Below are 17772 nucleotides of genomic sequence, written 5' to 3'. Positions count from 1 at the left end.
GGTTTTATTGTAGATTATAATTTTGTAATGGCTTGTGTGAACATTTTACCTCTCAACTTGAAATTTTGCTTCTGATAGTTTAAGAGTTTAAACAACAATATTAAGAAAAAAATCAAAAGTGAGAAAGTGAAAACATTAAATCAGAGAAGGAAAATTTTCAGTAGACATCAAAGTCCTTGGTTTGCCAGACCAGCAAATATTCCATGTCAGACCTTTTAAGCAAATCAGGATGAGTCCATAGATTATGCAGATAATGCAGGAAATGACTGAGGTAATTCAGTAGGAAATAGGAATATGTTTTTAGTGTTAGCATAAAAGAATGCCTTGCTGATGAGGTATGAGGCATCCTGTTCTGGAATTTAATAATGGTGACTGACCTGTTAAGACCTTTTTTTTTTTTTGCTGCTCTAGAAAAAGCAATGGAAGTAATCTATCTTCTACCAGATATTTGGTTCATTACATTGTCTTTCCCTAAAATTTCTCCTCTATTATCAGTTCTTTACAACATTCCTGTCTTTTGCATTTAAGAACCCCAAATTGAGAATTTAATATCTTAAGAACTTTTATAGGGCTATCCATCATTAGTTTGTTCTTCCAGAGCCTATTTTAGTCATCTCTTAGGCAGAGCTTTGTACATTCCCTGCTTACTATCACTTGTCCTAAAACTGCTGTTCTTTCCAGTTTTAAAATTGACTTATTAGGAACTTAGGCATTTTCGGTTTTTCCCCTGTGTATTATTATAGTCATAAATACCAACAAGGCCACATCAAGTGTATCCAGACTCAAGGCAAAGAAAGCTGATCCTATCACCCTGTTCTTCTCCCAGTACTTTTGCTATTTTGTAGTATCTCTTTTAATTCTGTATTCAAACTGGACTTAATTATGCTTTATTTTTTCAAAAAAAAACGTGTAATCTGTTATGTTATTTAAGATTTACGCTTTTATCATCTGTGTTTCTTCTTTTTACACCTTTTTCTAAAGCTTTTCTTCCATGTCAGTCTATCCACAGTTAAATAAATGCTGTACCTCATATAAAATGGCATAGTATTTGCTTATAACCTACACATATCCTCCCGTATGCTTTAAATTATCTCTAAATTACATATAATACCTCAGTTCAGTTCAGTTGCTCAGTCATGTCCGACTCTTCGTGACTCCATGAACCGCAGCACGCCAGGCCTCCCTTGTCCATCACCAACTCCCGGAGTCTACCCAAACTCATGTCCATCGAGTCGGTGATGCCATCCAACCATCTCATTCTCTGTTGTCCCCTTCTCCTCTTGCCCTCAATCTTTCCCAGCATCAGGGTCTTTTCAAATGAGTCAGCTCTTCGCATCAGGTGGCCAAAGTATTGGAGTTTCAGCTTCAACATCAGTCCTTCCAACGAACACCTAGGACTGATCTCCTTTAGGATGGACTGGTTGGATCTCCTTGCAGTCCAAGGGACTCTCAAGAGTCTTCTCCAATCCACAGTTCAAAAGCATCAATTCTTCAGTGCTCAGCCTTCTTCACAGTCCAACTCTCACATCCATACATGACCACAGGAAAAACCATAGCCTTGACTAGACAGACCTTTGTTGGCAAAGTAATGTCTCTGCTTTTGAATATGCTATCTAGGTTGGTCATAACTTTCCTTCCAAGGAGTAAGCGTCTTTTAATTTCATGGCTAGGAAGCCTTTTAGAACCATATACAAAGTAATCAAATCTAGGTATTTTTTTGGTTGGCTTTTTTCTTTTTAAATTTCTCTTATTTCTTCTTAGGTAATATCAGTAAAGATTTGTTTCTTGGACCTCAAATTATAAAAATCATTATCTTTTAAATATAAAATTTTGGAATTCTTTCCCCAGGTATATATATAGTTATATATAGTTACATATATATAATTGTTATACAGTAGTTATGATGAGACTTATTGGCTGTTCTGCTGCCCAGTCATACAGCTTTTGAAATATGTTCTTTTAGTTTTACTCATCAGCTTGGCGTATAGTACTTTGAGGAGTTGGTATCAGTTGCAAATTTGGAAATGTCACTGTATATTTTACATTCTAAATCATTTATAAAACTCTTAAATAAGAAAAAATTATAGCACAAATTCCTCAGAAAATCTACTTTTAAAATCTACCTTTAAATGCTCATTATCTACAGATACAAATGTTTATACCATTCCTTTTTTTTTTTTTTTTTGTTCAACCAAGTTTATATTCTAAATATGAAATCATGGTAATTGTGTTTTTCAAACTTGTTTATTTCCATGGAAGAAAAATACCAAATTAGTGAGGTATCAGTTTAGTTCAGTTCAGTCGCTCAGTCGTGTCCAACTCTTTGCGACCCCATGAATGGCAGCACGCCAGGCCTCCCTGTCCATCACCAACTACCAGAGTTCACCCATCGAGTCAGTGATGCCATCCAGCCATCTCATCCTCTGTCATCCCCTTCTCCTCCTGCCCCCAATCCCTCCCAGCATCAAAGTCTTTTCCAATGAGTCAGAAACAATTTGCTCTTTTTCTAGAAAGATTTGTATACAAATATATTGTATAGATTTCACCAGCTTTTCAAGTGTAGAAAATTAACTCACCAAACTATGGCTCTCAAGTAAACTTACTATTTCCAAAAACAAGTTCACTACTTCTGATAACCTGGTATTATGTTGACTTTCCAAAAATGCTCTGGATTGACATTTTTGGCAGAGAGACCATTTGTATCTACTTCATCCAATATTTTCTCATTTCTAACTTTTGAGTTTCTTTAAAGCTCTTAGGTTAATGCCACCTAAGATCTCATATATTCATTTTATCAATTTGGATTAGAACATTCTGTGAACTTGCCATTATACTGTATTTGATGTAATATTTTTAAACTATCTGCTGTGAAAATGAAGTAGGTTCAGATATCTTCTTAAGGTCTTTAGTAGGAAGTGGGTTTTGAGTCTCTCCATTCTTTCAATTGACTTGTACACCGTAATGACTATCCCATTGATTCCATTAAGTCTCTTCTTTCTGTAAAAGTATTTAAAAAGTCACTTACTATTGATTTTAAGGTCCCACAGATGTAATTTCTTCAATTTTCTTTTAAACTGTCTAATTTTTACTTGCATCTCACTTACACACTTTGGCTTCTCTTTTACAGATTTGGACGAGCTCTTCATTTTAAAGACATCTTTCCTTTCTGTGGGTACTCTTTAATTTGGTCAAGCTTCCCTGGTGGCTCAGACGGTAAAGAGTCTGCCTGCAGTACGGGAGACCTGGGTTCAAACCCTGGGTCAGGAAGATCCCCTGGAGAAGGAAATGGCAAACCACTCCAGTATTCTTGCCTGGAAAATCCCATGGACAGGAGCCTGGCAGGCTACCACCCATGGGGCCACAAAGAGTCAGACGCGACTGAATGACTTCACTTTCACTTTGATTTGGTCAGTTAGCCACAACAACTTTTTGATTTTTAAGGCACATTTTTTTCCTTCTAGGTTTTTAGCATTATCATATAAAATAACCTTCATTCTTCTATAAACTTTTTATTTTAGTTATCCCTATCAGCCTTATTTTCCTACCCCATATTTGTAGTCCAAAAATCTAATTTTGTCTCTCATGTTTAATCCCACATATTGAGCTTATCTCCTGTTTCCAGTTTCTGAAAGTACTTACAGCTTAATAGTCCAGAATACTTCTTAGATACTTCCCTTTATCAAATGTCTTTGATGCCAGTTACACCAACATTTTAATTTTATATTAAATTCAGTTTGGTTCAGTCGCTCAGTCGTGTCCAGCTCTTTGTGACCCCATGGACTGCAGCATGCCAGTCTTCCCTGCCTATCAGCAACTCCCAGAGCTTGCTTAAATTCATGTCCATCGAGCCAGTGATGCCATCCAGCCATCTCATCCTCTGTCGTCCCCTTCTCCTCCCGCCTTCAGTCTTTTCCAGCATCAGCGTCTTTTGAAATGAGTCAGCTCTTCGTATGAGGTGGCCAAAGTATTGGAGCTTCAGCTTCAGCATCAGTCCTTCCAGTGAATGTTCAGGACTGATTTCCTTTAGGATGGACTGGTTGGATCTCTTTGCAGTCCAAGGGAATCTCAAGAATCTTCTCCAACACCACGTTCAAAAGCATCTATTCTTTGGTGCTCAGCTTTCTTTATGGTCCAACTCGCATATCCATAACATGACTACTGGAAAAACCATACCTTTGACTAGATGGACCTTTGTTGACAAAGTACTGTCTCTGCTTTTGAATATGCTATCTAGGTTGGTCATAACTTTTCTTCCAAGGAGCAAGCATCTTGTAATTTCATGGCTGCAGTCACCATCTGCAGTTATGGAGCCCAAGAAAATAAAGCCTCTCACTATTTTTATAGTTTACCCATCTATTTGCCATGAAGTGATGGGATCAGATGCCTTGAGTTTAATTTTTTGAATGTTGACTTTTAAGCCAATTTTTTCACTCCTCTTTAACTTTCATCAGCAGACTCTTTTTAGTTCCTCTTCACTTTCTGCCATAAGGGTGGTGTCATCTGCATATATGAGGTTGATGATATTTCTCCCAGCAGTCTTGATTCCAGCTTGTGCTTCATCCAGCTTGGCATTTTGCATGATGTTCTCTGCATATAAGTTAAATAATTAAGGTGATAATATACAGGCTTTATATATTTCTTTCCTAGTTTGGAACCAGTCCATTGTTCCATGTCTGGTTCTGACTGTTGCTTCTTGACCTGCATACAGGTTTTGCAGGAGGCAGGTAAGGTGGTCTGGTATTCCCATCACTTTAAGAATTTTCCACTGTTGTGATCCACAGTCGAAGGCTTTGGTATAGTCACTAAAGCAGAAGTAGACGTTTTTCTGGAACTCTTCTTGCTTTTTTATAATCCAACAGATGTTGGCAATTTGATCTCTGGTTCCTTTGCCTTTTCTAAATCCAGCTTGAACATCTTGAAGTTCACAGTTCACATACTGCTGAAGTCTGGCTTGGAGAATTTTGAGCATTGCTTTACTAGCATGTGATATGAGTGCATTTGTGCGGTAGTTTGAACATTCTTTGGTATTGCCTTTCTTTGGGATTGTATCGAAAACTGACCTTTTGCAGTCCTGTGGCCACTGCTGAGTTTTCAAGATTTGCCGGCATGTTGAGTGCAACACTTTAACAGCATCATCTTTTAGGATTTGAAATACCTCAACTGGTATTCCATCACCTCCACTAGCTTTATTTATAGTAATGCTTCCTGAGGCCCACTTGACTTTGCATTCCAGGATGTTTGGCTCTAGGTCAGTGATCACACCATCATGGTTATCTGGGTCAGTAAGATCAGTTCAGTTGCTCAATCCTGTCGGACGCTTTGCGACCCCATGAATTGCAGCACGCCAGGCTTCCCTGTCCATCACTAACTGAGACTCACGTCCATCGAGTCAGTGATGCCATCCAGCCATCTCATCCTCTGTCGTCCCCTTCTCCTCCTGCCCCCAATCCCTCCCAGCATCAGAGTCTTTTCCAGTGAGTCAACTCTTCACATGAGGTGGCCAAAGTACTGGAGTTTCAGCTTTAGCATCATTCCTTCCAAAGAAATCCCAGGGCTGATCTCCTTCAGAATGGACTGGTTGGATCTCCTTGCAGTCCAAGGGGCTCTCAAGAGTCTTCTCCAACACCACAGTTCAAAAGCATCAATTCTTCGGCACTCAGCTTTCTTCACAGTCCAACTCTCACATCCATACATGACCACAGGAAAAACCATAGCCTTGACTAGACAGACCTTTGTTGGCAAAGTAATGTCTCTGCTTTTGAATATGCTATCTAGGTTGGTCATAACTTTTCTTCCAAGGAGTAAGCATCTTTAAATTTCGTGGCTGCAGTCACCATCTGCGTGATTTTGGAGCCCAGAAAAATAAAGTCTGACACTGTTTCCCCATTTATCTCCCATGAAGTGATGGGAGCAGATGCCATAATCTTCATTTTCTGAATGTTGTGTTTTAAGCCAACTTTTTCACTCTCCTCTTTCACTTTCATCAAGAGGCTTTTTAGTTCCTCTTCACTTTCTGCCATAAGGATGGTGTCATCTCCATATCTGAGATAATTGATATTTCTCCTGGCAATCTTGACTCCAGCTTGTGCTTCTTCCAGCCCAGCATTTCTCATGATGTACTCTGCATAGAAGTTAAATAAGCAGCGTGACAATATACAGCCTTGACGTACTCCCTTTCCTATTTGGAACCAGTCTGTTGTTCCATGTCCAGTTCTAACTGTTGCTTCCTGACCTGCATATAGGTTTCTCAAGAGGCAGGTCAGGTGGTCTGGTATTCCCATCTCTTGCAGAATTTTCCACACTTGTGGAAAATTGTGATCCACACAGTCAAAGGCTTTGGCATAGTCAATAAAGCAGAAATAGATTTTTTTCTGGAACTCCCTTGCTTTTTCCATGATCCAGCGGATGTTGGCAATTTGCTCTCTGGTTCCTCTGCCTTTTCTAAAACCAGCTTGAACATCAGGAAGTTCACGGTTCTCATATTGCTGAGGCCTGGCTTGGAGAATTTTGAGCATTACTTTACTAAAGTGTGAGATGAGTGCAATTGTGTGGTAGTTTGAGCATTCTTTGGCATTGCCTTTCTTTGGGATTGGAATGAAAACTGACCTTTTCAGTCCTGTGGCCACTGCTGAGTTTTCCAAATTTGCTGGCATATTGAGTGTAGCACTTTCACAGCATCATCTTCCAGGATTTTAAATCGCTCAACTGGAATTCCATCACCTCCACTAGCTTTGTTCATAGTGATGCTTTCTAAGGCCCATTTGACTTCACATTCCAGGATATCTGGCTCTAGGTGAGTGATCACACCATCGTGATTATCTTGGTCGTGAAGATCTTTTTTGTACAGTTCTTCTGTGTCTTCTTGCCACCTCTTCTTAATATCTTCTGCTTCTGTTAGGTCCATACCATTTCTGTCCTTTATCGAGCCCATCCTTATATGAAATGTTCCCTTGGTATCTCTAATTTTCTTGAAGAGATCTCTAGTCTTTCCCATTCTGTTGTTTTCCTCTATTTCTTTGCATTGATCACTGAGGAAGGCTTCAGTAAGATCTTTCTTGTATAAATCTATTAAATTGATCACGTTTATTTTTTTAAAGGTTTCTAGAAATCTGGTAGAAGCAATATTTATTTTAGCCTGGCTTTCAAATGTCAGTTTTATATATTTATGAATTTTCTGATGAGATTATTTCATTCTTTACATTTTATTACTGAAACCTGAAATGAATTTTCCTTATTACATCTAAACTCAATTGATATCTTTTACTCTTCTGAATTCATACATTTTTCTCTAAATTTTGACTTTAAAAATGTTTACTACTATTTTAATTTTTTGGTAGTAGACATATAATATCATTTTGGTTTATCCATCTCTTCTTTTTTAACAGAAATAACACAAAAAACCTCCAACATTCTAATATTTTTGTAATCCAAAAACAATCTTATCTTGTCTTTGTCTAAAAATCAGTTCTTGCGAAGTTTTATGTTCAGAAGAAACAAAGATATGGCTTGAAAATTCCTTGAAAAGTGATGTAGCTCATTATTGTGGGTTTTCTTGTGGAGCAGAGGAGGAGGAATCACATGGCTCAAACTATACTAAGTCTTCTTAGGACTCCTCTTTACCATTTCTCTCCCCAAAGCCCCACCGTCCTTAGCAGTTATCTAACTGTTCTTCCCAAGCCTCTATTTTCCATCTCTGTCTCTATGTCTCTGACTCTTAACCCTATTTCTCTCTCTCTCCTCTCCTCCTTTTTCTGCCTCTGTTTCTCTCTTCTTAGCCATATGCTGGTCTTCCTATCCTTCTTTCTACTTCTTTACAGCTTTTTCTTGTACAGAAATTTGGTCTGTCCTCAGTTTCTGCCATTCTCTACTCCTTTCTGTTCATCCCAGTCAGGCAGCAAAAGCCTGGTTACGTCTTTCATCCATTCAGCACAGGTAGTAGAGTGTTCTTCTTTAGGAATGGGTGAGAGGGATTTGTCAAAACTATGGACAGCTATTAATAACTAATTTTTTCCTTTTCTTATCATAGTGTAGTATAGATCTAAGTTTCTGCTCTTTACTTCATGTTACAATTAGATAATGCTAGCTGCTTGAACTGTCTCCTAAACATAATGGTTTAAGCAGAATCATGGTTTACATTTTCACCCATGTAGAGTCCAAAATAAATATCTCTGGCTTTCTTCCAAGGGATTCATAGACACAGATTTTTTCTACCCTATGGCTCTTCTGTCTTTGATATGTAGTATCCAAGTGTGCATGAACTTGCAGAAGAGAAAAGAGCATGGAGGATTGTACATGAGAGTTTTTTCTGGTCCAGTCTCAGAAGGAGTATACATTGAACCACATGACCGCTCCTAACTGCAAGGCAGGCTGGAAAATGTAACCTAGCTGTGAGCTAGTAAGAGAGAAACCAAGTGACTGGATAGTCTTTTCCATACCTTATCTACAGTGCGGTATATTAGATCTCTGCCCTTTCCACAAGTCTTCCCTATTCACTGAGTTTATCAGTGATGATTAGGTGTTGGAGGCATTAAACTCTCAGTGTAACAACCTGAATTTTTACATTTAGGACATCTTTATTATACTTCCATATAACTCTCTATGCATCTGATTTTTTACCTCAGGTCAAAATGTTAGTTACTTGGTAAATGTTTGTTTAAGTAAATGAGTGCATGGTTTTATCACCTCATGCTTCACTGGTTCCCCTTATTTTATAAAAAATATCTTTGGTAGAAAAGAACATTTGGTATCAGCTAAAAGACTGAGTCTCTTTCTTCTTCAGTAACTGAAGTAACTACAGCTCCTATAATTTTTTGTTTCCTTTGCCTAAAAAGAGCATATTTCTTTTTTGAGGACTAACAGCCTGGAGGATTGTGCATGAGAGTTTTTTATGGGCCAGTCTCAGAAGCGGTACACAACACTTCTTCTTACTTAACTTCATACTGCGCAGGAAAAGAAAATCTGCATCAGAGGTAGATTTTAGGAGCAGATGTCTTGAGTGCAGTGATAATTCAGTGAATAAAACTTTGAGAGATTTTACAAGTCAGCCTGGTGTAATATGCATTTAGAGGAGATTTTTTTGTACAAGATCAGAGATAGAGGTTCTGTCATCTGTAAGCTTGTTTGTTTTTTCTTTCATCTAGTCATACATAGGGAGAAGGCAATGGTACCCCATTCCAGTACTCTTGCCTGGAAAATCCCATGGACGGAGGAGCCTGGTAGGCTGCAGTCCATGGGGTCGCTAATAGTCGGACATGACTGAGCGGCTTCACTTTCACTTTTCACTTTCATGCATTGGAGAAGGAAATGGCAACCCGCTCCAGTGTTCTTGCCTGGAGAATCCCAGGGACAAGGGAGCCTGGTGGGCTGCCGTCTATGGGGTTGCACAGAGTTGGACACGACTGAAGCGACTTAGCAGCAGCAGTCATACATACGTTTCTTAACTTATTAACCAGGTTCTGTGCAAAAGATAATGGGGCTACTACTATGAATTAAACTGTTCCTGCTCTTGAGCTCCCAGTTTTATGGTAAGGGTGGCAGACCTGCAAATTTACACTATTTTTATAATATGTGATAGATTTATAGTTTCTGAAGGAACATGAAAAGGGAGATTACTTTATGCTTGATTAATCAGGAAGGCCTAAAGCCTGTGCCTCACATATGGGAAGGCTAGTCCATTTAACCCCATTAACTGAGAATCATGACAGCTTCATCTGTACACTGCTCTGTGTTGCCTCTATTTCACTGGGTCAGAGGCCATCTTGAAGCAGATGGGTATATCTCTTCATTCCCTACCTCCAGGTTTAAGGGTGATAGTTATTTGACTTACCTGGAGAGAAGGAAGGAGAGGAATGTGTTACCTGGCCAAGACTGAGAGAAGATTGACAATCCTTTTGGCCTCTGACAGAAACATTTCTAACCATAGAGTCTGTTCTTGGACTGCATCTTCTATATTAATAGAGACGTAACTGCACTGAAGTAAACTCGATCATGAATCTATTACTTTGGCTTCTCTCTGTATTTCTTTGGAGAAGGTTAGTTAAATTTAGGCTAAATGTGTCTTTTGAGTAACTTAGTAACTCAGTCAGCGGTCCTTCTTCTTCAGGATCAAAAAGATAAAATACATGATTATTTTAGTTGCCTCTAAAAATTCTGCTATCTCCATCTTGCCATGCTGGAATAATATGCTTTCCTATCTCACAAATTGCTGACCAATGGCAAGTCATAGTCCCTTTTGGGAATTTCCTTATGTATTCACACTGGATGCAATAATATAGCAAAATAATTTTACTGATGGTTTCTTTAATTTTTTTCAATTAAAAAATGTCATTCAGACCTCCCGCCCCACAATGCAAAGGTCAGCGGTGACGTCATCCGGAGAGCGTCCGGGACACGGCAGGCGGTTTCCGCCGCCTCCGGCAGCAGCTCTGCTACCTGAGACTGCTGCGGCCGCTGTCGACGCCGCCGCCAAAATTTAAAAAAAAATAAAAATAAAATAAAAAATGTCATTCATAATTTAGTTTATCATAGAGTATACAAAATTTAAAAAATGACCCATACTGTTATGATGTAACCTCTATTAATACATAAAATTGATATATTTAGAGAATAGAAAATTCAAATGGTCCCAATAGGTATAAAATGAAAGTCTGGCTTCCCATGGCCCTGTCTCCTCTTCCAGATGACCGTCTTTTAAAAGGAACCACTATCAATAGTTTCATATTATTTCTTTTAGAAATATTTATATATATATATTCCAGCATTTGTATTTCTTTCACTTAGACATTTTATTCATTTATTTATTCATCCAAAAATATTTTTTTTAAGGACCTATTCTTTGTCAGGCAGAATTTTGAACCCTGGGGATACAGTAATGAACAAAACAGAAAAGGTCTCTCCTCTTAGGGCATTTAGAATCTAGGTGGGAAAGAGAGACAAGAATGTAAAATAAATGAACAAGATGGCTTCAGTTTGTCAGGATACTATGAAAGAAATAGAGTGGTGATGTTCTTAGGTAAGAAGGTTAGTGGAGGCTTCTGGTTATACAGTTCATTAAGTTCTGCTGAAAAAAGAAAAAATAGTGACTCAATTCATGCCTGACATAGGCTGTTTTTATTTCTGAAGGTGAATCTCCACCAACCATCCAGCTGCCCACACCTGCAGTCCAGCGTCCAAGCCCCATCACACTTTTCCAGCCCAGCGTCTCCAGTACTGCCCAGGTGGCTGTCCAGGCTCCAAGTCTGCCCCTCCGTCCAGCACTCCCACCCCAGCGCTTTGCTGGGCCCTCCCAAGCGGACACTCATCAGCTGCATTCTGGAGTCAGTCGCTCTGTGAAGAGACCCACTCCTGTTTCTCTGGAGAGCACCAACAGGATTCCGACTAGTGCAAGTCCTGCCCATTCCAGATTTGCAACCTCAACCATCCAACCTCCCAAGGAGTATCCCAGCGTTTCCACTTGTCCGAGAAGTACTCCAATTTCCCAGGCTCCTCCTATTCCACACTCACACATCTACCAGCCCTCTCCCCTTGGCCATCCAGCTGCATTGTTTGGGACACCACCAAGATTCTCTTTTCATCACCCTTACTTCCTACCTGGACCTCACTACTTCCCATCAAGGTAAATGAATAGTTTATTTCCTTTCACCTGAAAGTGCTTTCACCTTTCACCTAAAACTATTCATTCATAGTTAATGAATTTTTACCCCTGAAAGCCTCTTATTTACTGAAAAAGGAACTTCCTCAATCCTGTTTTGTATCTAATTTAGTTTAGTGGCTAGACAGGGGCCAACCAGTTGATATGAGTATATGGAGGGGCTGGATAGGAGCCAAGGAGAGTGCATGCCCCATCTTAGGGGGCAGTTGCTACTGAGTTCCAGCCTGCTGTTGCCACATGAGAATACAGGCTCCAATGTTGTCAGATCTGATTTCTCTCTTAAAAAAAATCATCAGTTGTAAGTGACCTTAAGATCATTTAGTCCAACCCCCTTACTGAATAGTAAGTGTGGTTCTGAAACTTCTGTATGTATATAAATCACATGTGATCTTAATAAAATGAGATTCTGAGTCAGTAGGTGTGGGTTACAGTAGGTTCCTATACAGGGTTACAGTAAACCGGATATTCTGCATTTCTAACAAGCTCCCAAATGATGTCAATTCTGTGGTTTATGGAATACTTTGAATAGCAAGAATATAGAGAGCACTGGCCTAAGAGGTTGAATGACTTGTCCCAAGTTATTTACCCTCTCAGGACCCTTGTTAATAAACCAAAAAGTTTCTTAGGTAAATTATCAGTAAGAGAAATTATTTTCACAGGGATGTATCTAAGGAAAACATTTGTAACTTTTCATTTTGGAGTGATAGAATTTAACTTTGAAAGCATTTTGATAGAGTGGCACTAACCTCTACTTTTCAGTTGCTGTTAAATGTATAAACAGAGATGATTTCTGTTGAGACTGTTTAATACCCATCTTTTATTGTTACTTATTTAGAAAGTAAAACTACTGCCTACTTGGGTGTACCAAAGCCTCAAAGAAGTTTTTTTAGTGTGTATTATGTTGCTTCAAATCATAGTGGAATTGCTTGCTTTCAAGTCTTTAGTACAGAACTAAAAGAAAGTGAAAATAGAGGATCAGATTAGGAGAAAGGGAGATACTGCTGTTTGTGGTTTGTTTTGTTTTTCCAATGGGCTCTTCTTTAACAGCTTTCAGAAGTCTTTTGGTTCAAGAAGCCAGACTTTAAGAGACTCCTAAGGCTAGGATCCAGAGAAGGCAATGGCAGCCCACTCCAGTACTTTTGCCTGGAAAATCCCATGGACAGAGGAGCCTGGTAGGCTGTAGTCCATGGGGTTGCTAGAGTCGGACACGACTGGGTGACTTCACTTTCACTTTTCACTTTCATGCATTGGAGAAGAAAATGGCACTCCAGTGTTCTTGCTTGGAGAATCCAGGGACGGGGGAGCCTGGTGGGCTGCCGTCTATGGGGTCACACAGAGTCGGACACGACTGATGCGACTTAGTAGCAGCAGCAGCAAGGCTAGGATCTCTTCTCATTGCTATCTGTTAGGGTCTGAGATTTTATAGGAATTTTAGAGAATTTTACAGTGTTATTTTTGTTTTTTTTTTTAACATATGAGAAGAGTGCTAAGGACATAGCTGGAATTTAATAAATGAGTAGGTTTGAAAGATCATTCTTAGTTAGAACCTTGAGGTTCACAAACTTAAAATTGGTGAAATTTTATCTTTGTTACATAATTCATTTTGTAGTACAAGAAAGACTTGAACAGTACTTACATTAAAGTTGAAGAAGAGGCATCTAGAATAGGTGTATAGCACAATCTTACTTCAGTTGTTGTTGTTTTTTCTTTTTAGCATTTTGAGAACTTGGTATTTTTATCTAAAATTCTCAGAGTAATCCTTTGTTTTTGGCATAATTATCCCTTTACTTTTTCAGATAAAGAAAGTGATCAACTGTTAGATAAATAGCTTTGTTAAGGTCACACTTTTCACTTTCATGCATTGGAGAAGGAAATGGCAACCCACTCCAGTATTCTTGCCTGGAGAATCCCAGGAATGGGGGAGCCTGGTGGGCTGCTGTCTGTGGGGTCTCACAGAGCCGGACACGACTGAAGTGACTTAGCAGCAGCAGCAAAGTCACACAACTGGTAAACGGCAGAGCCAGTAGTCAAACTTAGATTTGCTGTATGATTTTTAATTCGGTGTTTGTTTTTTTTTTTCACTGTATCACTAAGGCTTCTCAATATAATGGCTTCTCTTGCTTGGTAGATGTTAGTTTCTAGAGGAGAATCACATGGAAAATGCATCCTGTATTTTTGAATGGAAAAGTAGTGTAGTCAAGTAGACTTTCGGGCAGGAAATTTTTTTTTTATGCAATAAGTAAATAAAATCATAGGAAATTTATCTTCCTTACTCATGACAAGACTTACAGGATTTGGCTGTTAATTTACAAACCATTGATAGCTTAAAGAACATTTTGGAAAGAAACTCTGGAAAATATGTCATTAGGAGACAGAAAATATATCTCCATCTTGAATGGTATTATTGCTAATTAATAATAATGCTATTAGATGAACCAAATGAAGTGAGTCAGCAGTATTATACTGAATTTTATTTCATGTAAGAATGTCAAAGAACTATGTCAGCTGTAAACATGAAGCCGAATATAGTTTTCCAAAACAAGACCAGCCTTATAAATTATAGTATTGTCTAATTTCCTTTATAACTTCTACCTGTAATCTGTGCAATGGTAATTTCCCCAGGGATATGGGTAATCTTATTTATGTTTGTTTACATAATATACTTCAGTAAAATCCAGTCTGGCTAAATAACAGAATTAATTGATTCCTTCTCAATTTTTCAATTGGCTCTTCTCCCACTAATAACAGGATCATCTATAAAGATATTTCTTCCTTAATCTAATCAAATTACATATGGAATTATTCAGCCATTCCAATACCGTAATTATAATGACATTTGATATATATATTTGGTAAATATATACCAAATATACATATTTGATATTTTGCCCTATGTATCTAGAGTAAAAACCACGGAGTTTAGGCATTTTAATCAAGGAATCATTTTATGAAACAGAGAGGCACTTAGAAATACTGATCCCTAGGTCTGGGACTAAATCCTCCTGCCTTTGTATCGTAACCATCTTCATACTATGCCTATTAAGACTCTCTCTTCCTGTACTATGTTCAGTTCAGTTCAGTAGCTCAGTCATGTCTGACTCTTTTCGACCCCATGAACTGCAGCACGCCAGGCCTCCCTGTCCATCAGCAACTCCCGGAGTTCACTCAAACTCACGTCCATTGAGTCAGTGATGCCATCCAGCCATCTCATCCTCTGTCGTCCCCTTCTCCTCCTACCCCCAATCCCTCCCAGCATCAGAGTCTTTCCCAGTGAGTCAACTCTTTGCATGAGGTGGCCAAAGTACTGGAGTTTCAGCTTTAGCATCATTCCTTCGAAAAAACACCCAGGACTGATCTCCTTTAGAATGGACTGGTTGGATCTCCTTGCAGTCCAAGGGACTCTCAAGAGTCTTCTCCAACACAATTCAAAAGCATCAATTCTTCGGCGCTCAGCTTTCTTCACAGTCCAACTCTAATATCCAAACATGACTACTGGAAAAACCATAGCCTTGACTAGACAGACCTTTGTTGGCAAAGTAATATCTCTGCTTTTGAATATGCTATCTAGGTTGGTCATAACTTTTCTTCCAAGGAATAAGCGTCTTTTAATTTCATAGCTGCAATCATGATCTGCAGTTATTTTGGAGCCCAAAACAATAAAGTCTGACACTGTTTCCACTGTTTCCCCATCTATTTCCCATGAAGTGATGGGACCAGATGCCATGATCTTCGTTTTCTGAATGTTGAGCTTTAAGCCAACTTTTTCACTCTCCTCTTTCACTTTCATCAAGAGGCTTTTTAGTTCCTCTGCACTTTCTGCCATAAGGATGGTGTCATCTGCATATCTGAGGTTATTGATATTTCTCTCCTGGCAATCTTGATTCCAGCTTGTGCTTCTTCCAGCCCAGCGTTTCTCATGATGTACTCTGCATAGAAGTTAAATAAGCAGCGTGACAATATACAGCCTTGACGTACTCCCTTTCCTATTTGGAACCAATCTGTTGTTCCATGTCCAGTTGTAACTGTTGCTTCCTGACCTGCATATAGATTTCTCAAGAGGCAGGTCAGGTGGTCTGGTATTCCCACCTCTTCCAGAATTTTCCACAGTTTGTTGTGATCCACACAGTCAAAGGCTTTGGCATAGTCAATAAAGCAGAAATAGCTGTTTTTCTGGAACTCCCTTGCTTTTTCCATGATCCAGCAGATGTTGGCAATTTGATCTCTGGTTCCTGTGCCTTTTCTAAAACCAACTTGAACATCTGGAAGTTCACGGTTCATGTATTGCTGAAGCCTGGCTTGGAGAATTTTGAGCATTACTTTACTAGCGTGTGAGATGAGTGCAATTGTGTGGTAGTTTGAGCATTCTTTGGCATTGCCTCTCTTTGGGATTGGAATGAAAACTGACCTTTTGCAGTCCTGTGGCCACTGCTGAGTTTTCCAAATTTGCTGGCATATTGAGTGTAGCACTTTCACAGCATCATCTTCCAGGATTTTAAATCGCTCAACTGGAATTCCATCACCTCCACTAGCTTTGTTCATAGTGATGCTTTCTAAGGCCCACTTGACTTCACATTCTAGGATATCTGGCTCTAGGTGAGTGACCACACCATCGTGATTATCTTGGTCGTGAAGATCTTTTTTGTACAGTTCTTCTGTGTCTTCTTGCCACCTCTTCTTAATATCTTCTGCTTCTGTTAGGTCCATACCATTTCCGTCCTGTATCGAGCCCATCTTTGCATGAAATGTTCCCTTGGTATCTCTAATTTTCTTGAAGAGATCTCTAGTCTTTCCCATTCTGTTGTTTTCCTCTATTTCTTTGCATTGATTGCTGAGGAAGGCTTTCTTATCTCTTCTTGCTATTCTTTGGAACTCTGCATTCAGATGCTTATATCTTTCCTTTTCTCCTTTGCTTTTTGCTTCTCTTCTTTTCACAGCTATTTGTAAGGTCTCCCCAGACAGCCATTTTGCTTTTTTGCATTTCTTTTCCATGGGGATAGCTTTGATCCCTGTCTCCTATACAGTGCCACGAACTTCCATCCATAGTTCATCGGGCACTCTATCTATCGGATCTAGTCCCTTAAATCTATTTCTCACTTCCACTGTATAATCATAAGGGATTTGATTTAGGTCATACCTGAATGGTCTAGTGGTTTTCCCCACTATCTTCAACTTAAGTCTGAATTTGGCAATAAGGAGTTCATGATCTGAGCCACAGTCAGCTCCCGGTCTTGTTTTTGCTGACTGTATAGAGCTTCTCCATCTTTGGCTGCAAAGAATATAATCAGTGTGTTACTTTCTTAGTTATCCTTTTTACCCCCACCTTTTCTTCTATTCTTCCTACTTCTTGCAGTATTTATACTTTCACATACAAAGGAGATACCTAGAATCTTCATTCTATTGGCCATTGAGTAAATATATGTGTTCAAAAGTGTATTGCGATTAGGGATATAGAATGTATATGAATGATAAATTGGAATTTATTAGCTTGAAATCGGAGAAAGTAATGGCACCCCACTCCAGTACTCTTGCTTGGAAGATCCCATGGACAGAGGAGCCTGTTAGGCTGCAATCCTTGGGGTTGCTAAGAGTCGGACACGACTGAGTGACTTCACTTTCACTTTTCACTTTCTTGCATTGGAGAAGGAAACGGCAACCCACTCCAGTGTTCTTGCCTGGAGAATCCCAGGGACGAGGGAGCCTGGTGGGCTGCCGTCTGTGGGGTCACACAGAGTCGGACATGACTGAAGTGACTTAGCATAGCATAGCTTGAAATATATAAAACTATAATCAAACATATCTATATATCTTTTAGGGAAGTTAAGTCCAAAAATTCTAAATTTGTGGAAATATATAGCATCTTAACTGTAAGATTTTGGACAAACAGATCAAAAATTACAAAGCAGTTATCCTTAATCCTTGTTTGGCTTATAGACCTATTAAAGAATTTGATTGAGGTTTTGGACCTATTTCCTATTATAATATACATTTACATACATATACAATATTTTGCCTAATTCTTGTAGAGGATAGAATTTATAGTTCCAAAACAAGATAGATTCAGCTAATATGGAATACCTTCTGCTATAACTATTATAAATGTTGAATTTAAATATGAACAATTT

General features: G+C 38.9%; 1 protein-coding gene across 6 annotated transcripts in view; it reads left to right on the top strand.

Annotated features, from left to right (window-relative positions):
* SOX30 (SRY-box transcription factor 30) overlaps positions 1-17772 on the top strand; it is an 80323-nt gene that overhangs the window by 4637 nt on the left and 57914 nt on the right. For 5 of the 6 annotated variants that reach the window (XM_024994429.2, XM_005209673.5, XM_059888305.1 and 2 more), the window contains 1 exon segment: positions 11122-11614. The exons of the other annotated variant lie outside the window; for it this stretch is intronic. In XM_024994429.2, the coding sequence (XP_024850197.1) occupies positions 11122-11614 (493 nt within the window). 6 annotated transcript variants of the gene reach the window in all.

Source organism: Bos taurus, chromosome 7 (genome assembly GCF_002263795.3).
Source record: "Bos taurus isolate L1 Dominette 01449 registration number 42190680 breed Hereford chromosome 7, ARS-UCD2.0, whole genome shotgun sequence".
NCBI classification, from domain to species: Eukaryota; Metazoa; Chordata; class Mammalia; order Artiodactyla; family Bovidae; genus Bos; species Bos taurus.
The sequence above is the reverse complement of the archived record's forward strand: the minus strand, read 5'-3'. Positions and strand labels throughout refer to the sequence as shown.